At 42.6% G+C, this 24,384-nt stretch overlaps 1 protein-coding gene across 1 annotated transcript in view; it reads right to left on the bottom strand.

Annotated features, from left to right (window-relative positions):
- Window positions 1–24,181, bottom strand: part of BPGM (bisphosphoglycerate mutase) — a 28,312-nt gene extending 4,131 nt beyond the window's left edge. The window contains exons 1-2 of the mRNA XM_047096702.1: window positions 24,057–24,181; window positions 9,769–10,424 (exon numbers count right to left, since the gene is read on the bottom strand). Of these exons, the coding sequence (XP_046952658.1) occupies window positions 9,769–10,369 (601 nt within the window). The 5' untranslated portion in view covers window positions 10,370–10,424; window positions 24,057–24,181. The remainder of the gene's footprint in view (window positions 1–9,768; window positions 10,425–24,056) is intronic.
- Window positions 24,182–24,384: the final 203 nt, after the last annotated feature.

Below are 24,384 nucleotides of genomic sequence, written 5' to 3'. Positions count from 1 at the left end.
AGTCATTATAGCAGGAACAGGAGCCACAGCCAGTTATTGGGATCACTGTACATTATTTTACTTATTTTTTAAATGTTTATTTATTTTTGAGAGAGAGACAGAATGGGAGCGGAGGAGGGGCAGAGAGGGAGACACAGAATCAGAAGCAGCCTCCAGGCCCTGAGCTGTCAGCACAGAGCCCGAGGCAGGGCTCGAACCCACGAACTGTGAGATCATGACCTGAAGCTGAAGTCGGACGCTTAACTGACTGAGCCACCCAGGTGCCCCGAGATCACTGTACATTATTAAGTATATTAATACTTATGTTAATATGTATACACATTAATTAAGTATATTAAGATACACTTACAGCATTCACACTTGGCCTTCTATTAGAGGTGGCTGTGCAAATGCTCGCTTCGCCAACCAGGATTATAAACGCCTTGAGAAGAGGGACCATGTCTCATCCATCCCTGTGTCACACATGCTCTCAGACCAGTGCCTTACCCACTGCGAGAACTCAGTAATATTTGTTCAACTGTAAAGAACCTTCTATTATATGCATTGGCTGCCAGGATCCAGAAACTGTTCAGCTGTATGATCCACTTTTACAACTGTATATATTGTATGAATCTACTTCTTATATACAAATACAAGCGATAAGGAACAGAACATTAGCTACAAACTCTAACTTATAAAGTCCATACATGAAAGCACTCTGAAGACTTTGCCAGAGTTCCAGTATCGGCCGAATTTCAGAAAGAGATCAAAATGGGGACATAGCTCCTCAAAAGCCAGGATTTTGCGTGTCCAATTCCAGGGGCTATATCCTGCGCCAAGAACAGCACCTGATTTGACAGGCCCTCAGCACACAGCTGAAATGAATAAACCTGAACCCTCTGGGCTTTCCAATTTAATCTATTCTTTTACTCTTGAAACCTTGATTAAAGACTGTGTTTCCTTTATAACCTTACCAAAGAGAGAGAGAGAGAGAGAGAGAGAGAGAGAAGGCACTTAGGCTTGAATACAAGGTATTTAGTGCTAATAAACAATTCAAATTAAATTTGTCTATATATTTTCTTTGATTTCCTCCAAAGGTTTGCTCATCTCGGGCAACAGGAGAAAAGATGGCCAGGGAGACAGATTTGTCACAGGATGAAAGCAAACCCCAAATCCATAGTGTATACTTTTGGAAACTAGGAAAAGAGGGAAACCACTTCGACCAATTCATTTGGCCGTGAGGTGCACCCACGCCCCATTTACCTTTCCCAGTCAAGGAGGTCACAATTCAAACCCCGCTGATGGGCGGTCTGTGGTGAGAGGCCTGTATTCTATTGCAAAAATGAGAGCTGACACAAGATGTTCTCAATTTCATAGATGATCTATCTTTAATTAGAAATCTTTAAAGTTTGGATGCTACTATTTGCAACTTATGCTGGGGAGCAAGTGCAAAGGGGTTATTTGAATATTGCAACACGATGATAGGATAACAGCCTCTAATTTGGAATAAGGCAAAGAGAAGAATCCACATTGAATTTTAAAGTTAAGATAGCCTGCAACTTTTAAAAGTAAAAGTTTTCCTACATCAATTAAACTTTGAATAAGAGAAAGCCTGACCATACCACCAGACAAGCATTTGCTTTACAGGAGAGAGGTCTGAATTTGCAGCTTCTGAAAATATCACGCTAAAATGCCAAAGGTGAAGCACTCGTCAGCCCCGCCGCCACAGCTGGCCCCGGCTGACCTGCCCTCCCCGGCTCTCTAATTTTGCCTCAAGGCTTCCTTGCCTTGCTATGTGTGCAGCTGCACCCAATTCTTCAGGGACCAAGCCTGTCGTTCATGAGTCTCCTGCATGCCACTCTGATTCCAAACTTGAAACTGCCTAGTCCTGTGCTTGAACCCAGACTAAACAATCCACTTCCGCTGGCAAGACGCAGACTACATCCAATGCTTCAGTTCAGTCCCTGGATTTTCCTTCAGTGTGGGCCAGCAGCAAACAAACAGGAAGTGACTATGCCAACCACAGAGAAAGAAACAAATGCCTGTCTGGAGCGCTACAGAGCAAGATGCTTTTAGATACTAAGCCTGTGTTAGGAGCTTTCGCGGTGGTGCTCTGTGACAAGTGTGTCTGAACCAGTCAGCGCAGGGCGCTGCTTTTGCCTGGACTTATTAGCACAGCACAGGCAATCCTCTACGCTGCTAGAAACAGGTAAAGCAGTTCCTTAGGTAGGAATTTTCTTACTATATCGTATCTCATAGGTCTGTCTGCAGTCCTTCTTCTGAAAGTGTCAAGGACTACTTTCCAGTTAAAAGTAATGCAACCTCCCAATTACCTACAATTTAAAAGCAGAGATGTTAAATAAGTAATCGACATGGTAGAAGCTGTCCTGATCAGGCAACAAGCGTATCCTAGGCCCTGACATGGGTTCCTGTGTTTGCAATTCTTGTACAAGAGTGCTGCCTAGTTCCAAATCAGTAACACTTGCCTTGCTGTTCTTTTCATGCTCTTGCATTGACCTACTCCTTGCCTAGGTGGTTGTGAGAAGAAAAAAAGGACAGATAGAAGACCCAAGGACGACTAGAGAATTCAGTGTCAAGTGAGCAGAAACAGTTCTGGGGCAGAAAAACCTTTCCTAGACAAGTTCACAACCTCAAAGGACAAAGCTTCTTGGTCCAACAGCTTCTAGATAACTTGCGAAGACTGGCTGTGCCAGCGATTCCCTGTGATGTCCATGGTTTGGGTGCTGCGTAAAGTCAGCACTACTTGCTCCCAGTCTTGAGAGAGCATACCGGGGCCCTCCGGGTTAGTTTGCAAAGGCACAATTAGGCGTATGTAGCAACCTTCATTTAATTAATTCTACTAGTTGACAAACTAATCGAGTCTTTATCTTAGGCAACAAAAGCCATGGTCCCCATTAGGGAAATGGTCATTTCACTGGATAAAAGCTAGACTTTTTATACAGAACTATAATTCACATGCAGTAAAATTTACTGGTTTTAGTGTACAGAATAGCTCTAATGAACCCCCCAAAATTTCCTTATGCCCCCCTGCATCCTACCTTTTCTTTCACTGATCTGTTTTCTGACCCGATAGTGTTGCCTTTTCCTGACAGGCATATAAATGGGAGTCATACAGTGCATAGTTTGCTTGTTTTTTGCTAAAACAAAAAACAAAAAACAAAAAAACCCAAAACTCAAACAAACAAACAAAACAAAACTCAAAGTTCTTTTCTCACTGTTCTGGGGATATCAAAGTCTGAGGTCACTTTCCTTGGCTTGTACATGGTTGTCATCTCCCTGTACCTTCACATGGTCTTCTCTCTGTGTGTGTCTGTGTCCTGATCTCTTACGAGGACGCCAATGACGTTGGATTAGGGCCACCCTAATGGCCCAATTTTACTTTAATTACTTCTTTATTTTTTTTAATTTTTTTTTTTAACATTTATTTATTTTTGAGACAGAGAGAGACAGATCATGAACGGGGGAGAGTCAGAGAGAGGGAGACACAGAATCTGAAACAGGCCCCAGGCTCCGAGCTGTCAGCACAGAGCCCGACGCGGGGCTCGAACTCACGGACCGCGAGATCATGACCTGAGCCGAAGCTGGCCGCTCAACCGACTGAGCCACCCAGGCGTCCCTTTAATTACTTCTTTAAAGACTCTCTATCTAAATACGGTCACATTCTGAACTACTGAAGGCTAAGACTTCAACAGGAATGTACAATACTCAGCTTTTTGAGCCCAGGTCTTTCACTTAGCATAATGCCGTTGAGGTTCAGCCACGATGTTGAGGGTATCAGTAGTCTGTTCCTTTTCATTAGAGCAGTTTCTTTAAGCAAAACAGCTGAGTGATCAATGATTGGTCAAATGAAATAAAAAGTATGACCCAGATACACTAAACAGCAGTGTAAAACACGGGACTGAACCTCAGATTTCCAGTGGGTTCACAGCCTGGCTCTAGTTCCTATATTAAATAGGATATGTATGTAAATGCCTAGAGCTGCACTTAGCATGCGCTCAAAAAAAAAAAAAAAAAAAGGTCACCTTGTACATCTGTACTAGGGAACACCATTCACAAACCACAATATTAGGGTAACAGCAATAATAATTTGAGACTCAGTTAGCTGCATCAAATTAACTTTTAATGGTTAACCTGCCAAGGATACTCTTGACTCAGCTTCTTAAAACATAGTATTCCAAACAAAAAATAGATCAAGGGAAGGGCTACTTTTCAGAAAACATTTAAAACAAAAAAGCCCAGGTGGTAATCATGTGTGGAGACTCAGTGAACTGGGTTTGGGTGGAGTTCACGACTCCAACTAATTATCATGATCATGGCTAAGTCATCTGAGGTCTGTCTGGCTTTCATTTCCCCTCAACAGCACCTGTCTTCTTTTTCACAAATGGAAGAAGTGTCAGTCAGGACTGGACTGCCTATAGGATAAAGTCATAGCACCAAATAGTTGACAAACAAAATAACGTCTTAAGAACCAACAGTCTCCATTGTTGAGGTGTATACAAGGTAGAGTAGATGTGTAACACTAGTATACTTTTAAGTAGAGAGATCATAAGGCACTTGGAGATTTCAGGGTAGACTAATATTCTAATTAGTTTTTTTACTGGGACATCATCCTTCCTACCCCAAAGTTATAGTCTTTAAACAATAAAGTATTTTTGTGATACGAGAGTATGCTGTCGTTGATTCTATCAGCTACCATACTCCTCCCCAGCAGAAGGTAACATGCTTTAAGTTTGTCAGGCAGTTTAAGGATAATACAGGGAAAAATTGCCCAGTTCCTTGAAAGATCCTGGTAATAGGAGAGAATTTTATATAAACATATCTAGAAAGCATGACTAGGAATCAGATGAACCTACAACCACAAACATTTTTACTTTTGTTTAGCAACTTTTGTGTTTACAGGAAATATGGAATCTGGTCACACCTATTTCAGGGATTCATTCTTAATACTAGTAAAGGCTAACACCTTTATGGTAAGGTGACCACATAATTTATCATTCAAGCAGGGCACTTATGAAAGTGAAAGGAGATGCTATTAATAATTGCACTGGAACAACAGGTATTAACCAGAAAATGGGGGTGATACAGTCATGTAACTTTACAGTAAGAATAAACTGGCAATTAAAATGGTAAATTTTATGATATTTTTTAACACAATGAACATACACACACACACAAATAAATTGGCCAGTGGTCCTTCCTATATGATAAATACCTGTATTTCCCCCTAAAGTAAGTAAGATTCACTTAATTTCTGGAATCTTAAAAAGTTAGCATCCAGGGGCCCCTGGGTAGCTCAGTCAGTTAAGCATCTGACTTCGGCTCAGATCATGATCTTGCGGTCCGTGAGTTCGAGCCCCACATCGGGCTCTGTGCTGACAGCTCAGGGCCTGAAGCGTGCTTTGGATTCTGTGTCTCCCTCTCTCTCTCCCCCTCCTCCACTCACACTCTGTCTCTGTCTCTCAAAATGAATAAATGTCAAAAAAAAAAAATTTTTTTTAAGTTAGCATCCAAATTCAAAGGAATATTTTCTTTTAGGCTGAGAATTTATCAAATACCACATAAAGCCCTATAACTTGAGTTCCTGAAAGTCAGATGTGTGAGGTAAGACTAATGTTGGTATTCCTATTCTGGTAAACATATACATCCAGAATAAATTTTTAAAAAGCTAAAATCTCATTAACAGAAATTATGTGGAAGAAATAACATACACTGTTCCTTCGGATCTTGGCAAAGTCATTTATGCTTAATTCTTAGAGCTGTGACATCGAATACATGGATCTTATTTTTCAATATATAGTAAGAGAAATCTATTAGTGGAGATTGGTATTTAGGGAACTCCTAAAATAAGACATGATAACTAATTTATGGAGTGATTCTAAAATCTAAAATAATTTCTTCCATGTTAGGCGTGGAGGTCATTCTAAAGGGAGTCACAGCGACACCAAAGAGCTCCATGAGTCTTAACAATGGCACCACCAGGGGGTACCATAGGCCAAAAGGAACCAAGTTGTTCTACCCGGGGTGGGTGAGCCAAACTTACATACCAGCCTTCTGTCTTCCTACGGACAGATCCCAATCTTCACATCCACTGCTTTTGCTTCCCCACTCTATGGCTTGTGTCTAATGGCATATTCTGGATTTTCGGCCATTTCTCCCCCCTGAATGTCTGCCATCCGCCATGGTCACCAACCCTCCCATTTCCACTTCCTGTCTCCCTCATCTACACCTCCCCTGTCCTCTGCTGCAGACATCAGCCAACTTTACGCCTTTTCTACTTTCACGTACTTCCTTCTCAAATCTCATACCATTTGCCTCTTCCAGCATGAAAACTGCTGTTTTAAATCAATTATCTTCCAAATAACAACATTTTGTATAAGGCCTATAGATAGGGAGAGGGATGGGAATCATAATTTAAGGTTGATTCGGTTGTGTTAAGCTCTGAAAAGTCATTTAGCACTATACATCCAACTTAAAAAAAAAAAAAAAAAAGACCTCCAGAAGAAAGCTTAAATAAAGCCTGAGGACTAATGCCTATTAATTTCTCAGCAACCCCTATAAATCCATTTCTGCTCTAGTGACCAAAGCTGTAGTTTATTTTATTTTTCCTTATTCTTTACTCCACATCCATACATGTCTACTTTGACACTGCTTCCCATATTTGCCCTCCAATATTTTTCTCTAGGCCAATGCCACATCCTTTAATCTTTCAATCCCATTGATTAAACTATTTTTGCAGCTTTAACTTGGTAATTCACATATCATACAATTTATCCATTTATCCCACGGCTTTTAGTATATTCAGACTCGTGCGACCATCATCACAATCAACTTTAGCACGTTTCACCACCCCAACAAGAAACTCTGTACCTAACGGCAGCCACTGTTCATTCCACACCCTTCCACCTCTACCCCAGGCCCAGGAAACACAATCTATTTTCTGTCTGTAAAGATGTGGCCATTCTGGACATTTCATTTAAGTAGAATTGCACAATAAATATTCCTTTGTGACTCCCTTCTTTCAGGTAATGATGAGTTTAAAGTTCATCCACACTGTGGCACATAAGAGTATTTCATTCTTTTTCATTGCTGAATCATACTGTATTGTATGGATACCAAATTTAATGTATCTAGTCACTAGGTGACACGCATTTGGGATGCTTCTCTGTGTTTTGGCTCTTATGAATACTACTACTATGAAGGTTTGTGTACATGTTTTCATTTGGACATAAGTTTTCATCTCTCTTAAGTATTGCTATGGGTTGAACTATTATCCCTCCAAAAAAGATACGTTGAAGTCCTAACCTCAGAATGTGACCTTATTTGGAAACAGGGTCTTTATAGAGGTAGTCAAGTTAAAATGATATCTTTCATCCTACTCTAATATTATGTGTATTCTTACGAAAAGGGGAAATTTGGACAAGAAACAGAGACGCACAGGGCAAACACCTAGTGAAGACAGGTCTGCACAGATGCACCTACAAACCAGGGAATGCCAAAGATTGCCAACAAACCCAAGAAGCTAGAAGACGCAAGAAAGGATAGAGAGAACATGACCCCGGCAACACTTTAATTTAGGACTTCCAGCCCCGGGGAACTGTGAGGAAAATTAGTATCTGTTGTTTTAAGCCTTGCAGTTATTGGTACTTCGTTACAGTAGCGCTAGGAAATGAATACAGGTAAATACCTAGCAATAGAATTGGTGGGATCGTATGGTAACCGCAGGTCTAATCTATAGAGAAGCTGACGGATTGTTTTCTACAGCAGCTATACCAAATGATTGTTTTTTGGTAAATTATTAATGGTTTCAAAACCTCCCTCAAATACAGAAAGTAAGCTTTCTATGGGTAACCTTGCCGTCCACAGGTAATTCTCCCTCTACTCTGACCAGGGTGACAGTCTTCTTCACCATTGGCTAAACCTTCCTATTCCCTTCAAAAAAGAACAGTAACAAATAGGGAAATCCTCAGTGCACTAATAGAAGGGAGTATCTAGAATGGGCTGTGGCTGGGGATGCAGAATAATCTTAAAGACATCTAAACCTAAAGACAGTTGAAGAATAAATGGTATTAAATAGCAAGAAATCATTTTTTAAAGGGAGGGTTTCCTAGTTAAGACAGGGGAGAAAAGAGGTTCCTGAAGCAGATGATGGCATCTTCTTTAGGGAAGGGAGCTTGGCCACAGAGAGATCAAAGTCTCGTCTCTGGAACAAGGGAATTGGAGTGGTGGAACAGAATACACCTTTTGGCAGAAACTTCGAAATTCTGAATTTCAGTTTGTTGTTGTCCTAAGAGAAGGCTCAACTCTTCTTCAAACAATAAAGTACTGTAGTCCAATAATGATGAAGTTATTTATCACTTAATCAAATACCTGACTATTCTGAAAGAAAAAGAATAGAAGCCTTTATGTAGTTGAGTAAATAAGATATATACACAAACAGGGTGAGCGCCATGTCTAGCCAATAACATTTTTAATAGCCAATAAAGTCTGTAGAGTTTAGATCTCTGCACAACTAATGGATGCAAGTATTCGAGTAATGATTTGGCTTTTGGCCATGTTATAAAAATCAGGGGCAAAAGCACATGCTAAAAAGTTTACAATAAAATCTCATAAAGATCACTTTGTTTGGTTACCAATAACCTATTTTCACTTATTTCACATACAATGTCAACCTCTTCATTTTTCACAGCCTCATAGAGAAAAGTAAAGCAGAATGGGCAAGGAATGTTAGAGAAATGCATTCTAATATCAGGGGCTAACTACTGCTGGTGCTGTCAGGACAAAGGACGAGGGAGCAGATCACTCAAAAAGCACAAATGCCTGGGATTGCTTAGTGAAGGGAGAAAGGGGAAAGAAGAACCCCCTGTAAGTGTCACAGTGCAATCACTGATGCCCCAAAGTGGTGAGCCCGAGTCCTCAGGGGTTCCTAGTTTACATCAGTTAAGAGGAAGATAACAATATTGTACATTTCAGAATATGTTTAGAACGCAACATGAAGTGGTTAAAATAAAATTGAGCCGACTGATTATCTCCAACAGGCAATCCTTTTATTTACCTTCCCCCTAACTTTCTCCCAATCAATGAATAGGCCTGGTCTGGAAAGAAAGAGCTGGAACAAAGGAATTGTTCAAGAAACACAGATCTGCAACGCAGGAATAATTGTTTAGAGTTGGAAGAGCATGGGCAAAACTGAAGTCTAGATAATTTTGTTTATCTGGAACGACTCAAATAAATAAATTGACTTTGCATACCATCTCTTTAGAAATTAATTCCCTCCCTAGCCTGCTTTTACCTTGCTACAGCAAAAACCTTATTATCCTTTAGATCAATAGTTCTTAAAGTGGAAAACCCCCAAGCAGCTTCACCTGAAAACACCTTAGAAGTGCAAATTCTCCAACCATACCCCCGGGGCCTACAAATTCAGAAACTTCAAGGATGGGGCCAGCAATCTGGAGTAGACCAAAGTCTCCCTCCAGGGAAATCTGATGCTTGCTAAAGTTTTAGAATCATTGCTTTAAATAGTATGAATGTGAAAGGCACAGCATTTTTGATTTAATAGAACAAAATGATTCTTAAAAGACTGAAATGAGTATGGAAACTAATTTGACAATAAATTTCATATAATTAAAAAAAAAAAGCCTGAAATGACAAAAGGGAATAGGGCAAGAAAGTCCATTATGTAAATTGTGCTCAGAAACCCTGTCCTTTCTAGATTAAGGTCCAAGCATAACATTTAGCAACCTCTAATAAGTAGTAGCATAAAGATGGTACCTTCCAGATGTTTCAGGAGAGCCCTACTGCTATTTCCATGAGCAGATATCAGAATGGTTTTGCCACTTAAGACTTCAGGAGCAATCCTTTCATTCCAAAAGGGTAGGAGTCTCTCCAGAACATCCTTTAAGCTTTCAGATCGTGGCAGCTGATCGACAGGTACATCGCACACTTTATACCTCCGGTCACTGTAGATTTCATGGTAGTAAGGGTGAGATTCGTCAATGGGTGGTGGGGTCACATTGTAACTTCTCCTCCAGAGCCTCACTTGTTCTTCACCGTGATTCAAAGCCATCTGCTCCCTGTTGAGACCGATCAAAGCTCCATAGTGACGTTCGTTTAGACGCCACGAGCTTTCCACCGGAACCCATTCCTGCCCCAGCTCTTCCAGGATCAGCCAGGCTGTGTGGATGGACCGATTAAGGATGGACGTGAATACGAGATCAAACTCAAAGTTTAGTGCTTTGAGTTGCTTCCCACAGTTCCGAGCTTCCTCCATTCCTTCACTGTTAAGTTTCTGATCCACCCAGCTACAAAACCGATTCTCTTTATTCCAAGCGCCCTCTCCATGTCTTAACATAATCAGTTTGTACTTGGACATACTGATGGCTGAGCTCGCCTAGCACTTTCAAATGGGTTCAATGACAGCAAGACATCTAGAAAGAGAAGAAACAAAAAGTATGTTATGGTCTTCATTCAACCGACTACCTGAACTTTACAACATATACACTATGGCACATTATACAGATAATTAATTACAGGGAGCCTAGTCGATTTGAATTTTCTGACAGCTAGACAATATCTTAATTGTATGATGTAAAATGACAGGACATGTCATTCTAATGGCATGCTGCGTTTCCACCAGATAAAAAGGCAGTCTGTGCTTACAGAAGAGAGGATTTACTAGAATGAGTTATAGATGTCTGAAAGTATGACTAGTAGCTGGGAACTCCCAGCTCCTAGCAGCTGACTCCAGGTTGAAGGCATCCTTCTCACTTTGTTTTTCCCCTGGTGGAAAAAGAATATTTACCAGTGTCACCTTATTATAGAAGTTAAACATGGTAATTCAATGAACCACCACATCTGCTTGGTATGTAAATCACTAATGGGTGGCAACTCGCTCTTCAATGCCACAGGCGACACTACATATAAGAAAATCTACGGTCCAACGTTCAAACAACACCAAAAGTGATTTAAAACAACATTAACACTGAATACGGTACTCACCTAAATAATCTCTCACCTGCCCCCAAAACAACGCTCGGCAGGCATAAATCCTGATGCAAAAAAGCTATCAAATGCAAGCAGCTGTAGAAGAGATGCTGCCTGTAGAAAGAGATTAGCGGGAGCAGGTCTGAAGAAGTGACAGGAAGCACGCTGATAAGGAGGCCCCGCCCCCTCCTGCCCAAATCTTAGGCTGCCCTGCACACACCAGCTGCATCTCAGCGGGAGAAGAATCTGGTGAAGTGGGACAGACAACCTTACAGTGTTTCTGAATTCCCTAAGTTAGGCTGCTGGCCCGAAGGTCTGCTGGGCCCACTCCGTCCCCTGGAGAATCTGCTGTTCCGGCTGCATCAGCCTGCCCTCACCCTCCTTGCAGTGGACATATGTATACCGACAAACACTGCCCGCCTTGCATGCCCAGGCTCTCCACTTCCACCCCAGGGTTTTCCACACTGGGGACTAAAAATGATATGAACATCGGGGCCTGGTCTCCTGCCGTTCTTGCAACTTCCATGAAATGGGAGATTTTCTGGCCCACTTAATCCGTGATTCACCCACAGTTACATAACAGTGACAAAGTTAACTGGAATCTAGGTATCTAGTTTCTTCCTTTCTTTAGTAATTTCCAGAGATTCTGAAGGGGAATAAAAACCCTTTAAAACAAGGCTTCATCTCACTGCAGGAGAAGGTAAACTGATGGGGCCCTGAGGGAAGAAGCAGATTGAGGTAATCTGCAAGTAGCTGAAAGACCAAGGTCGTCAGGTTTATGACACCCCTTTCTGGTCAAGCATCAGGTTTGAAGCTTTAGTGCATGTGAAACAGGAAGCATCTGGAAGAGACTGGGCTCGGGCGAAGGTACATCAGACAGCTGAGAATTTCTGGAGGAAGAGGGATGATTCTACCCTCAGCCCAGAGGGGCATGAGGTTGGCGGAAGAACAGAGAATGGGATGACACACATCTGGGCAGTGTTTTGCTGTGTGATCACTGGTGCCCAGAAGCAGAATAATCACGAAGCTAATGAGCTCAAATTTCAGGATCCTTCACTTGAACAAACCCCGTCTAAGGCACGCGGAGAGACCAAATAATGAATGTGTGGGCGTGTGTGTATGTGTGTGTGTTTAATTTGCAAAAGAAAGACGTTTTTATATTGTTTCCTCAAAGAGCCCCAATTCACCAAGTACTAGAAACTTCTGTCAGATCAAAAACTAGACCCAGCCTCCTGTAACATTTATTGTTTTGTTTTTTGATGCTGGTAGAGAAGGGAATGGAGAAAAGAGAGGCTATCAAGTGTTCCTCCACCCCAACCCTCACTTTGTCGTGTCAAGCAAGAAGCCTCCTTATGCTAATAAAGCTGTTTTCCCTTTAAATGAATAAGGGTATGATGGGGTGCCTGGGAGGTTCAATCAGTTGAGCCTCTGACTCTTGATTTCGGCTCAGGTCATGATCCTAGGGTCACAGGATTGAGCCCTGCGTCAAGCCCCACATTGGGCTCTGTGCTGAGTGTGGAGCCTGCTTAAGATTCTCTCTCCTTCCCTCTCTCTCTCTCTCCCCCTCTGCTCCTCTCCCCTGTTCACGCTCTCTCTCTCCCTCTGCCCTTCTCCCCTGCTCATACTCTCTCTCTCTCTCCCTCTAAAATATATTTTTAAAAAAGGGTAGGATGGACAAATTCTGTAGGCAAAAGCACTTCTCCACTGCCTTTGATTATGAACTATACCAAGAGAACAAAAAATATATATGGCAGTAACATCATGAACATTCAGGCACTTACCACCAAGCTTGCAGTATTTTAATCTGCTATATTTGCTTACTCTGTTTAAGAAATAAAACAATTTCTGTTCCCCCCACCCCCAATACATATCTATCTATCTATCTATCTATCTATCTATCTATCTATCTATAGAGAGAGAGAGAGAGAGAGCGAGCAGAGAAACAGTACCACAGCCACAAAGACTACACCCCTCCCTCCCTCTGGTGTACAGGGGTGAACATAGGACAAAGTACAGATTAGTGCATCTATCTTGGGTAAATAAAGTCACTTCCTTCTTTCCTCCTTGCTGCTATCAACTGACTTCCCATTTAATTAACTACTGAATATTTACAGGGGAGCTGCTGAGGTTTAAAGTTTAAGATTTTAATCATCATGGGAGCTGGTATACCAAGTGTTTACCAACAAACACACAAACACACACACTGAGCCACAGGCATGATGGGAACCATGGAAAACTGTAGAGAGCATATGTGCTTCTCTGATGGACGTGGCTCTTGTGCAGATGGACAGAGTTTTTGTATAACTTGGTCTCACTGAACTAAGGGTCCCATTCTTACAACCTTTCTGGAGAATACACAGAAGAAGGGACTCCTCAAAGCAAACACTGGAGAGACTGCAATACTTCGAGTCAGACCACAGAGAACCTGGGGACTCAGTTTTGTCTTTAGGGTAAATAAATGTCTTCTTTAAAAAACATAAAAATGGTCATTTCAGGGGGTGCCTGGGTGGCTCAGTCAGTGAAGTGTCTGACTTCGGCTCAGGTCATGATCTCACAGCTCCTGAGTTCAAGCCCCACGTCAGGCTATGTGCTAACAGCTCGGAGCCTGGAGCCTGTTTCGGATTCTGTGTCTCCCCCTCTCTCTCTCCTCCTCCCCTTATAGCACTCTGTCTGTCTCTCTCTCAAAAATAAATAAACATTAAAAAAAATTTTTTTTAAATGGTCATTTCAGCTCCTAAAAGTTCATATAAAAATAAAAGGAGTAGCTACTACCTCGCTGCTCCAGGGGTTCCTGGATCTTCCAATTTTCAAAAACACCAGAAATGCACATTAAAAACAACTGTAGTGAGAAAGAGAGAGAATGGGGGGGGGGGTGGTGAGCAGGAGAGGGACAGAGGGGGAGAGGGGGAGAGGGAGAGAGAGAGGGGCGGCGGGGGAAGAATCTTAAGCAGGCTCCACACTCAGTGCAGAGCCTGACATGGAGTTCAATCCCACAACCCTGGGATCATGACCTGAGCCAAAATCAAGAGTCGAACACCCAACCAACTGAGCCACCCAGGTGCCCCAGAAATGCACAGTTTTATGTGAAATCTGATATTAATACTGGTGACTAATTTAAATACATTTTAGAAACATGAACTAAATGAAATGTGTCTGGAGGCCAGTTTGAGTCTGCTAACATATGCACCATGACTTACAGGGAAATCTCCAGGCCACAGATGAATGAAGAGGCCACCATACCCCAGGAGAAGGTCAGTCCCCCAGCCTCCAGGCTCCAATCCCAGCTTTCCTCTGCTTTGTCCAACACCCTCTAACCCCCATATGTGCTGGGCTCCTTGTCCCTGACCCTTCTTCACCAAAGCCTGGGCCAGTGCCCTGAAGAGCCTCAGCTCTGTAATCAAACTTCCACTCAACTTTGGACTCTTCCTGGAATGCTTCGGCCAGCTCTGAGCTTTAACCATGCTGAAAATGAACTGAAAGCAAAACTACCTCTTCCAGGTGTCTGCTTCTCCCTTGACTCGGGGGTGTTTGGGCCTAAAGTCCTGGGGCACGGGTAGGTGACGGGCAGGGTCCTGCGCCCTTTCAATCCTGACCAAATGCCTCCATGCCCACCATCTTTTGGGGAGGGGAGAAGCTTTGACTTTGAGAGTCTTGATATATTCAGATGTAGCTCTCTTGCCTTCATTTATTAACTGCAAACTTCCTGAAAAGTGAGCACCCTATTTAAAATCCTCAATCACTTCCTGTTGGTCTTAGGATAAAGTCCAAAATCCTGAACATGACTTGCAAGGCTTTGGTTTTCTCTTATTTCCTTGAGCATGCCATGTTCTTTCTTGCTTCAGGACCCCTGCACACACACTACCCTACCCAGAACCCTCGCCCTGCATCCCCTCCCCTCCACTGCCACTTTGGTCCCACCCAGCTTGAGGTAACCTCTAGTCACCCTTTAGATCGGCTGTGTCAATCACAATATGCTGCAAGCCACATATATAATTTTAGATTTCTTAAAATTCATATTAAAAAGGGAAAAGAAATAAATGCAATTAATTTTAATAATATACCTTATTGAGGGGCACCCGAGTGGCTCAGTCGGTTGAGTGCCCAACTCTTGGTTTTGGCTTAGGTCATAATCTCACAGTTTTGTGGGTGCAAGCCCCTCATCAGACTCTGTGCTGACAGTGCAGAGCCTGTTTGGGATTCTCTCTCCTCCCCTCTCTCTGCCCCTCCCCGACTCATGCTGTCTCTTCTTCCTTGAAATAAATAAACTCAAAAAAATAATATATTTTATTTAACCTTATAGAATCAAAATACTATTCCAACATACAATCTATATAAAAGTATTAATGGGGTATTTTACATTCTTTTTTTTCATAGTAGGTCTTTGAAACCTGATACGTATTTATACTTATAGCACGTCTCAATTTGCACCAGCCACATTTCAAAGGCTCAAGAGCCACATGTGACCAGTGGCTACCAAACGGATCAGAACAGCTTCAGAGCTTAAATGTTATTTCCTCTAGGCCAATCATTCTCAAACTTGAATGTACATGAGAATCACCAACAGAAGTGGTTAAAACAGAGTGCTGGGCCTCACTTCCAAGGCCTGACTGACCACATCTGGGCGGGCCTGAGAATCTGTATTTCTAACAAGTTCCCACATGATGCTGACATCCTGCCAGTTTGAGGACCATGCTTTGAGAACCTCTGCTCTAGGCAGACTTCTCTACCCTTCCCTTTCACCCATTGGGAAGTGGACAGTCCTGCTTGGAAAACACTCGTGAAGCACCCTGCTCTACAACACTGCATACAGCTGTGATGGGTCACTTGTGACAGATTACTTGTCCAGCATCTGGGTGCCCTATTAGACTGTGAACTGTATCACGGCAGGTGCTACTTGCCCTATCTCTGGAATCTAGCGTGACACTTGACATACGACACACACAAGGTACTTAGTAAGGAGCTGTGTTGATTGACTTGAAGTCAGTTTGACAGGGGTGATTACATTGTGCTTAATGAGCCTAAGGCCTGACCGTCTTAGCGGTAACTTCCAAAGTAAAAACCACTCAGTTGGCAGGCCCGAGGGGTTAGGAAGCCTTAATTCAAGAATCACAGTGTATTTAGTGGCAAAGCCAGAGCCGATAACGATCATCCATTACACTTCTGTGTCCTTGACAGTTTAATATATTCATGAATGGTCATAATCTCCAGAAAGAAGAGACTCCAACTGACCATATTATACCATCTGTTAAGTAACCGGAATTCAGATAAAAACTTGAAAAAAAAAAAAAAAAACAACAAGCAACCAACCAACAAACAACTAAGTGGCAAATTGGAACGACAATCCACGCCTTCTGCCTCCAATGCCTGTGCTCCTTCTTCTCACCACTAGAGACTTCAGGGTCTGGGTTTTTTGAGTATCTAGGCTCCACTTGGCTTCACTTCACAGGAGCATCTCCAGTCACAACTTGTCCGTCCAAACCCAGGCAGTCATTTCATAAAACGCATAGAAACAAGGTGAGTATAAAGGAGGGCTCAGCTTATGACTGCTCGAGAAAAACCTCAAGGTACAAAGTCAAGTGGGCAATTTAGAGGGGTGCCATACTATGAATATATACTCCCCACTCTAAAATGAAAAATTATTATTTTTTTTTAAATCAAGCTTTGTTTTTTGTGTTGTGTTTGGTAAAGCTAACCACTCTGGAGTTGGTTCTTAAGGTTCCTTATGTATCCCTTGGCAAGGGTTACCAGCACCTGAATTAAGCACCAATTTTAGTCAATGATTTACTTCATTCCAAAAAGGGCCACACAGGTCACTGAATTAGCATATCCCAGGGTTTCTTCCTTTTTATTTTTATTGTTTTTTTTTTTTTTAACATTTATTTATTATTGAGAGACAGAGCGTGAGCAGGGGAGGACTAGAGAGAGGGGGAGACACAGAATCTGAAGCAGGCCCCAGGCTCTGAGCTCTCAGCACAGAGCCCGATGCGGGACTCAAACCCACAAACTGCAAGATCATGACCTGAGCCGAAGTCGGTCGCTTAACCAACTGAGCCACCCAGGCGTCCCTCTTCCTTTTTAAAGTATGGTAAAGCTGAAAGAAAAAACTTACTAAACAAATAGATCTCTTATATGCTTCTGTGTCTCCCCTTCTCACCCCTTCCTATTCACTGTTTCCCCGCCTTCTGGCCAATACTTATTTAGTTCTCGGACACCTAACCTGTGCCTTGACCACTCGACTGAACTGGTCTCTCAAAAACCTGCTAACTAGTCATTTCTTACTAAGTGAAACCATCTTCTCGCAGGACTCACACCACTTTGGTCCCTCTGAAACTGACTACTTCAATCAAGGGGGTACAATTATTCTAAGATTTCGGGGCTGCATTTCTCTCAGCTCTTCTACTGTTACATCCTTATCTCGAGTCGCTGTATTTTCCTACCCACCATTAATAGTACCATGATGATGAAGACAGCATGTGGTATCACAGCAGCTAATATTCATAGAGGGCTCACCATGTGATTTGGGACTATTTGAATCCTCAACCACCATTCTATGGAGAGGATTCTAGGACTACTCCCATTTTACAGATGCAGAAACTTAGAGGGAAAGGTCAACTTGCCCAAAGTGACACAGATTGTAAATGGCAGAGCTGGCAATCAGTCTCAGGCAGGCTGGACCCCAACGCCTATCTTTACGCCTAGAACCACTCTGCTACACTGCCACGTTGACATCCGAGGCTCTCCTCAGTCCTTGGAAACCCAACTTTTCTCACTACTTTAATCACATTAAAATGGATGATTTACAAATTGACAGCCCCAAATATTTATCAGTCTCCCCAGTCTGGTCAATTAATTCATTCTTTAAACATGTGTCGCAACCACCACCTGAGCATGACATAATGCTAGGACTATGAGGAGTATAGGATCCAACACAGATTATGTCTTCAAGGAACTGATGGGGAAAAAGGATGTGTGTGTGTGTGTGTGTGTGTGTGTGTGTGTGTGTGTATCACTAAGGCAGAAAGTCATCCACACCATGAGAAAGCCATTCATAAGGGAGATAAAAAAAGGAAAGATTATTTCTGAGTAAGGCTCATGGACATGGCACTATTTAACCTAGATTTGGAAAGATGTTCAAGACTCAGACTTATAAAACAAGGAAAAGGAACTCGAGCCTAAGGGTATAATGAGTAGAAGCAAGGGAACGGGTACATATGGAGAATGGTGAGCCATTCAAACCGGATGGAGTATAGATAGTGTGACCACATTTCCTGCTTTGCCTAGAACAGTCTTGCTTTAGGCCTGTTTCCCCCACGTAATCATTATAGGGCCCCTTTCACACTTGAGTGTCCCATTTGGAAGATTTTATGATCTCTATCCTAAGTATAGGGTCTAACAAGGAAGTAGGAGGAGATTAGCCTAGAAAGATAAGACTGAATAGTGGCCCCAGAAAGGTCTTGTGCAAAGAAGATAGGTTCTTCCATAAGTATTGGGACATCACTAAAATAAGTATGTGTATTTTAGGAGGATCAGGCAGCACTTACAAACACAGAATGAGATGGGAAAAACCACTGATAGGAAAACTTGAGAGGCCTTTGCAATGATTCTGGTAATGTAGATAATGGAGACCTGGACCAGGATAATGGCTGTTGAGATGCGATGAAGGAGATGAACGTGAAAGACAGTACAGCTTAGCTGAGGTGTTGGCAACTTTTTTTGTAAAAGGCCAAACAGTAAACATTTTAGGCTCCGTGGGCTATCTGGCTTCTGTTGCAGTTACTCAGTTCTGCCATTGTAGCTGATAGCAGCCATAGACAGTTCATAAATGAATAAATGAAGCTTTAGTCCAATAAAATTTTATGTGTGGACACTGAAATTAGAATTTTATATAATTTTCATCCATGTGAAATATTGTCATCGTTTGACTTATTTCAACCAGTAAATGAGGTAAAAACTATTCAGAGCTTGTGGGCTGTACAAAAACAGGGAGTAGACCAGAAGGCCTTACTTTGCCAATCCCTGGCCTAGCTGGATATCATATTCAGATCTACTAATCATATCAGCATTTTGAACCTTTAAGCATCCTGTCATGGGATAATCTCAGAATTATTAAATCACCTGATTTTATTCTTGGCCAGAACTGCAAGTACCTTGAGGAATGAAATCCCATTCATAATTGTTTTTATTCCTCACAGAAGACAATACTGAACTCATTTAAATCAGTCTGAGGAGCTTACTTTTGCTTAATTCACGTAATTCATAACGGGTCCAAGGTAAAGTTAGAGAGAAGACATATTCATGGTAGTAAGCAACTTCAAAAATAGGTCATTTTGACATGCTTTACTTTTCTTAGACTATCGTCTTCATAAATTGCCACAGTGTCTCACACTTCAGGTGAATGTACACTTGCTCGGGAATACAAGCTTAGCAATTGGCCCGGCAGTAAATAGACAGGTGATTCAAAGGAAACACGCTATGCAGGTGACATCTTTTCTTTTTTTTTTTTTCTTCAACGTTTTTTTTTTATTTATTTTTGGGACAGAGAGAGACAGAGCATGAACGGGGGAGGGGCAGAGAGAGAGGGAGACACAGAATCGGAAACAGGCTCCAGGCTCTGAGCCATCAGCCCAGAGCCTGATGCGGGGCTCGAACTCAAGGACCGTGAGATCGTGACCTGGCTGAAGTCGGACGCTTAACCGACTGCGCCACCCAGGCGCCCCAGGTGACATCTTTTCAGACTTTTCACTACGTGTAGGCATAGAAATTCCACCTAAATCGCTTGTAGAGCCAAAAAAATATTCTTTCCATAAATGCCACCATAAAATTGAAGTTATGTTATTTATTTTCAAATGTTTATTTTTTTTAAGGGAGAAACAGAGAGAGACAGACAGACAGAGAGAGGGGGAGACACAGGATCTGAAGCAGGCTCCAGGCTCTGAGCTGCCAGCACAGAGCCTGCTGCGGGGCTTGAACCCACAAACCGTGAGATCATGACCTGAGCTGAAGTCAGATGCTTAACCGGCTGAGCCCCTATTTATTTATTTTTTTAGACTCAGCATCCTTTCAGCAAGGCAAGCCTGGTAGGGGACTGGTGCAAACACATGGCCCTGCATTTACTGAGGTTACTACTACAATATTTCCAGGACCTCTAGGTAGTTTCAACAAATGTAGCACAACAATCTTGCTGCTGCCTCCTACTCCTGCCTTTCATTAAAGCATATAATTTCACTCACCTCCCCCGCCAACCCCAATAACTGACGCTCGTTCCGTCTTCCAAACTAATGCTCCTGAGACGTTGCTGCCTCCCTTCCTCAGGTGTTTGAAAAGTAATGATGTCTAATACTCTAGCATAACAACTCATGAATGGGTGGGGAAAATTACAGGCTAAAGACCAGTCTAAAAACTTAGTTTGTTTTCTGCTTCCAAAAACTGAGGAAGAAATGTGATCAGTGATATCATGTTGAGGTAACATAAAAATAATGGATACAGAAGGGCACCTGGGTGGCTCAGTCAGTTAAGTGTCTGATTTTGGCTCAGGTCATGATCTCACAGTTCGTGAGTTTGAGCCCTGCGTAGGGCTCTGTACTGACAGTACGGAGCCTGCTTGGGATTCTCTCCTTTCCTCTCTCTCTACCCCTCCCTGACTCCTTCTCTCTTGCTCTTTCTCTCAAAATAAATAAATAAACTTAAAAAAAAAAAAAAGGGATACAGAGTCAGGGTTGCTTTGATCAAAAGATTACTCTTAATTATTAGCTCTTCAAATGCTACCCTCAACCACTCTGATGTTTTTCCTAGTCCAAAACCTCATTGCACAGCTTTGAACAACTCTTAACCTAACTCTGTAGGAATCCAACTCTACAGAACATAGGCTGGCTGTATTTGAGGACAGAAAAAAAAGAGGGGTTAGCCATGTTTCTAATAAATTAAAAAGGAACTGTTCTTAAGGGAAATGAAATCCAGAGCTCAGTTCTTGGAGTCTTAACAAAGCGTTCTTTCCCCCAAATCAAGCTCAATATTAAAAGTTCAAACAGGTACCTGAAAGTACCTTGTTTTCCACTATCTATTACTTTCCCTAAAGCTTTACAGTAACTTTTCTATTTGTATTTGTAATCTAAGGGTGCTTCTCTACCAGGAGCAAATGCTATCACCTCCAGGTGTTTTGCAGGCATTACGACCCTGTCATTCTCCAGCTTTACATCTACCAGCAGCCCCCACTGATCACTTGGTACATGCAAAGCAAACCACAGCAGGGAGACCCCTATTCACAGGGAAGACATCTCCATCTGTAATGAGATGAGTGTTTGCCTGAGGCACGTTGCTTGTTCCGGCCTGCACGGCATCACTGATGAGCAAAACACCCACTCATGACACCTCCTTCCTAACTTTGGTTACTTATTCCCCCAGGATAGTAGCTTTTGTCAACACAAGCTACTTCCACCAAATCCCAGAAGTCTGAAGTCAAGAAACCTGGACATTAGTCCCAGCTCTGCTACTTACTGATATTGACCAAGTTATTCAAATTTTCTGGACCTCAGGCTCCTTATCCATGAAGATAAGGATAACTGCTGTTCTCAAGGGCTAGGGGTGAGACTAAATGAAATTACAGTGAAGCACTCCTGCCGAAGTGAAAAGTATTCTGGGTTGAATGCAGCAGACTTTGACGAACCAAGCCTGGCACAGACCTCAGGCTCCTGAAAGTGATCCTCCTTGCTGAGGTATGCGCAGAAGTAAATGCTGGGAATAAAGTGAAATGAGGGGCACCTGAGTGGTTCAGTCGGTTAAACGCCTGACTTTGGCTCAGGTCACGATCTCACAGTCTGTGAGTTCGAGCCCCGCTTTGAGCTCTGTGCTGACAGCTCAGAGCCTACAGCCTGCTTCAGATTCTGTGTCTCCCTCTCTCTATACTCCCCCCCACCCCACCTCATGCTCTCTCTCTCTCAAAAAAAAATAAACATTAAAAAAATAATAACTTTAAAAAATAATTAAAAAAAGTAAAGTGAGGGCGGGGGTAAAGAGAAAAGGTTAAATTAGGTAGTGGAAGGAGAAATACAATCAAATGTTGTGTGTATTGGGGGTATGGGGAGTTGATGTTAACATACAGCTCTAGAAACATACAAAATATTAAGCAGTATTCTACAATCCAAATGCCTTGGTCAAGTTTATGTTTTATAAAGTATATTTTTTTCAATATTTGTGGTCAAATTTCAGTGCAAGAGTATTACCATTAAGTAATACTTGTAGTCTTATTTTTCCACGTAAACATCCTCTCACAACCAGACTTCATTCCAAGGATGTTCAAGAGACCTGTTGGCTCAAATATTTGTGTATCCTCTGTTCTCTGAGCACCAGGCCCACAGAAATGAAGGCACAGCTGAATTTAGATGTACCAGTCATTACTTGAAATGAAATGTGCCACTTAATCTCGACCAACCGTAGAAGGCAAAAGAGGAAGAGAGACTGGAAGATCTGCCCAAACACTAACGGTGGTTACCTCTGAGCGACGGAATAAAGGATGACATTTTCTGCCACATTACGCCCTGTACAATGGTCATTCTGTACACGGACCAAATTTTCTACAATGATCCATTTGGTTTGGTTTAAACGGGGGCACAAAAGAGTAAGCACCACCCTTTGTAGATGGGAACTTTTATTTGCCAACAGATTGGCCCAGAATTTACTGCTATGAGATTTTTTGCTTATGTACTCGCGGTGGAAAATGTCTAATCACCTTTAGTTTAAAACCGGCTTTTAACACAGGCCTGGCCCTTGGAAATAATCCACTGCACCATCCGCTTTTTAAAGATGCAAGAAACTAAGTCAGAGGGTTGAAATGATTTGTTTAAGATTACACAAATAGCAACAGCTTCATGACTAAAACCTAGGTGTCCTGACTTCCAGCTCAGAGCTCCTTCCATTACACCATATGTTTGAATTACACTTCTCTAAAGTCCACCAACATGGGGATTAGGGAGTGCACTTGTGATGAGCACAGGGTGATGTATGGAAGTGTTGAATCACTGCGTTGTTCACCTGAAGCTAATATAACACTCTATGTTAACTAACTAGGATTAAAAATTAAAACTTAAAATAAAAGAAAGTCCACCACATTCGAGGGGCATCTGTGGTGTGTCGAGATGGTACAGGAATACAAAGATGGATAAAACCTAGTCCCTGTCCTCAGGGGAGAGAGGTTTAGAACAAAGTACAAACTGACATGTGTTCTGCTCTCATCACAGAAAACGGCAGCAGCTACTGGTGAAAGACAGCATTTGATTCTTTTCTCGAAAAGTCTACATTCGGTCAACATTCTGGTACCACTCACGGGCTGTAAATCCTCCATAATTTGGAAGGGAGGCAGTAGGAGAAGAGGGTTATAATAAGTTAGCAAACAACCAATTATCCTTTAACTTTACTTTTTCAGAGTAACTGTGAATTTTACTTCCATCATGCATTTCTGTTGCCCTTCTCGAGTAATGCAGCCCCCATCCCTTTGGAAGGAGGAGAAATAAACTTACTTTTTTTTTTTTTTTTAATTTTTAGTGATTCTAAGAACCTGTGATTTAGCTCGATTTGAGAGCTACATGAAACCATCGCAGATATTCACCTCTTTCTCCTTCCCTGCCATTCAGTTTTTTTCTCTCTACTTAGACGTTTAGGGCCAGGTCTGCCATCGTCCTAGTGGCATGGCTCTGAAAACACCCGAGCTTGCTTCCAGGACCCCTACTAGTGAAGGGGCTCTGCCACCCTGTGCCTCAAACGTCCAGGAGCGAGGAGTTCATCACTCCCTCCAACTCCTATTTATTCTTGCCGTCAAGACACCACTACCAACGCGGAGTCCTCCTTTCAGCTGACAGATCTGACTCCCAGAGGGGCACATTCTGCGAAAGGAACAGCTGAGAGGGACCTTGGGGAGTAAGTGAGGGTGGGAGCTCAAGGGGCGGACGAGCGAGCTCCAGATTCTCTCCAAAGACGGAATCCGGGGAATAAAGAAATGGCCTTCCTGCGCTCAAATTAAAACACCACATCACTGAAAAACGTTAAGGTTGGCAACAGCAAAATTCGAAAACAAAACCACTCACCTGCAAAGAGGCCACCAGCAGCAGCAGCCACCGCTCCTCAGAACCGCCAAGCAGCCAGCTCCTCCTACAACTCATCACTGCCGCCGGCATCGACGCTCTTTTCTAGCTCTGGAGCCAGAAGGGGCAGGTCCTAGCGCTCTGCCTATTGGAGGGTCGAGCTGTCACTCATTTGAGGCCTCGCCCCACTCCCGGGATCAGGTCCGGGTCTTTTCCGCTTCCCAAAGCCCTGGGGTAGAAGGCGAGGCTTTGATTGGCTCTCTGCGGAGACGAGCATACTCCCAGACCAGTAAAGACCTGACTTCGACGCCGAGGGGCGGGCCTGGGCCTG

Source organism: Lynx rufus, unplaced genomic scaffold (assembly GCF_022079265.1).
Source record: "Lynx rufus isolate CCGP_SWC_20201006 ecotype Redwood Valley unplaced genomic scaffold, mLynRuf1.p SCAF_4, whole genome shotgun sequence".
Lineage (NCBI taxonomy): Eukaryota > Metazoa > Chordata > Mammalia > Carnivora > Felidae > Lynx > Lynx rufus.
The sequence above is the reverse complement of the archived record's forward strand: the minus strand, read 5'-3'. Positions and strand labels throughout refer to the sequence as shown.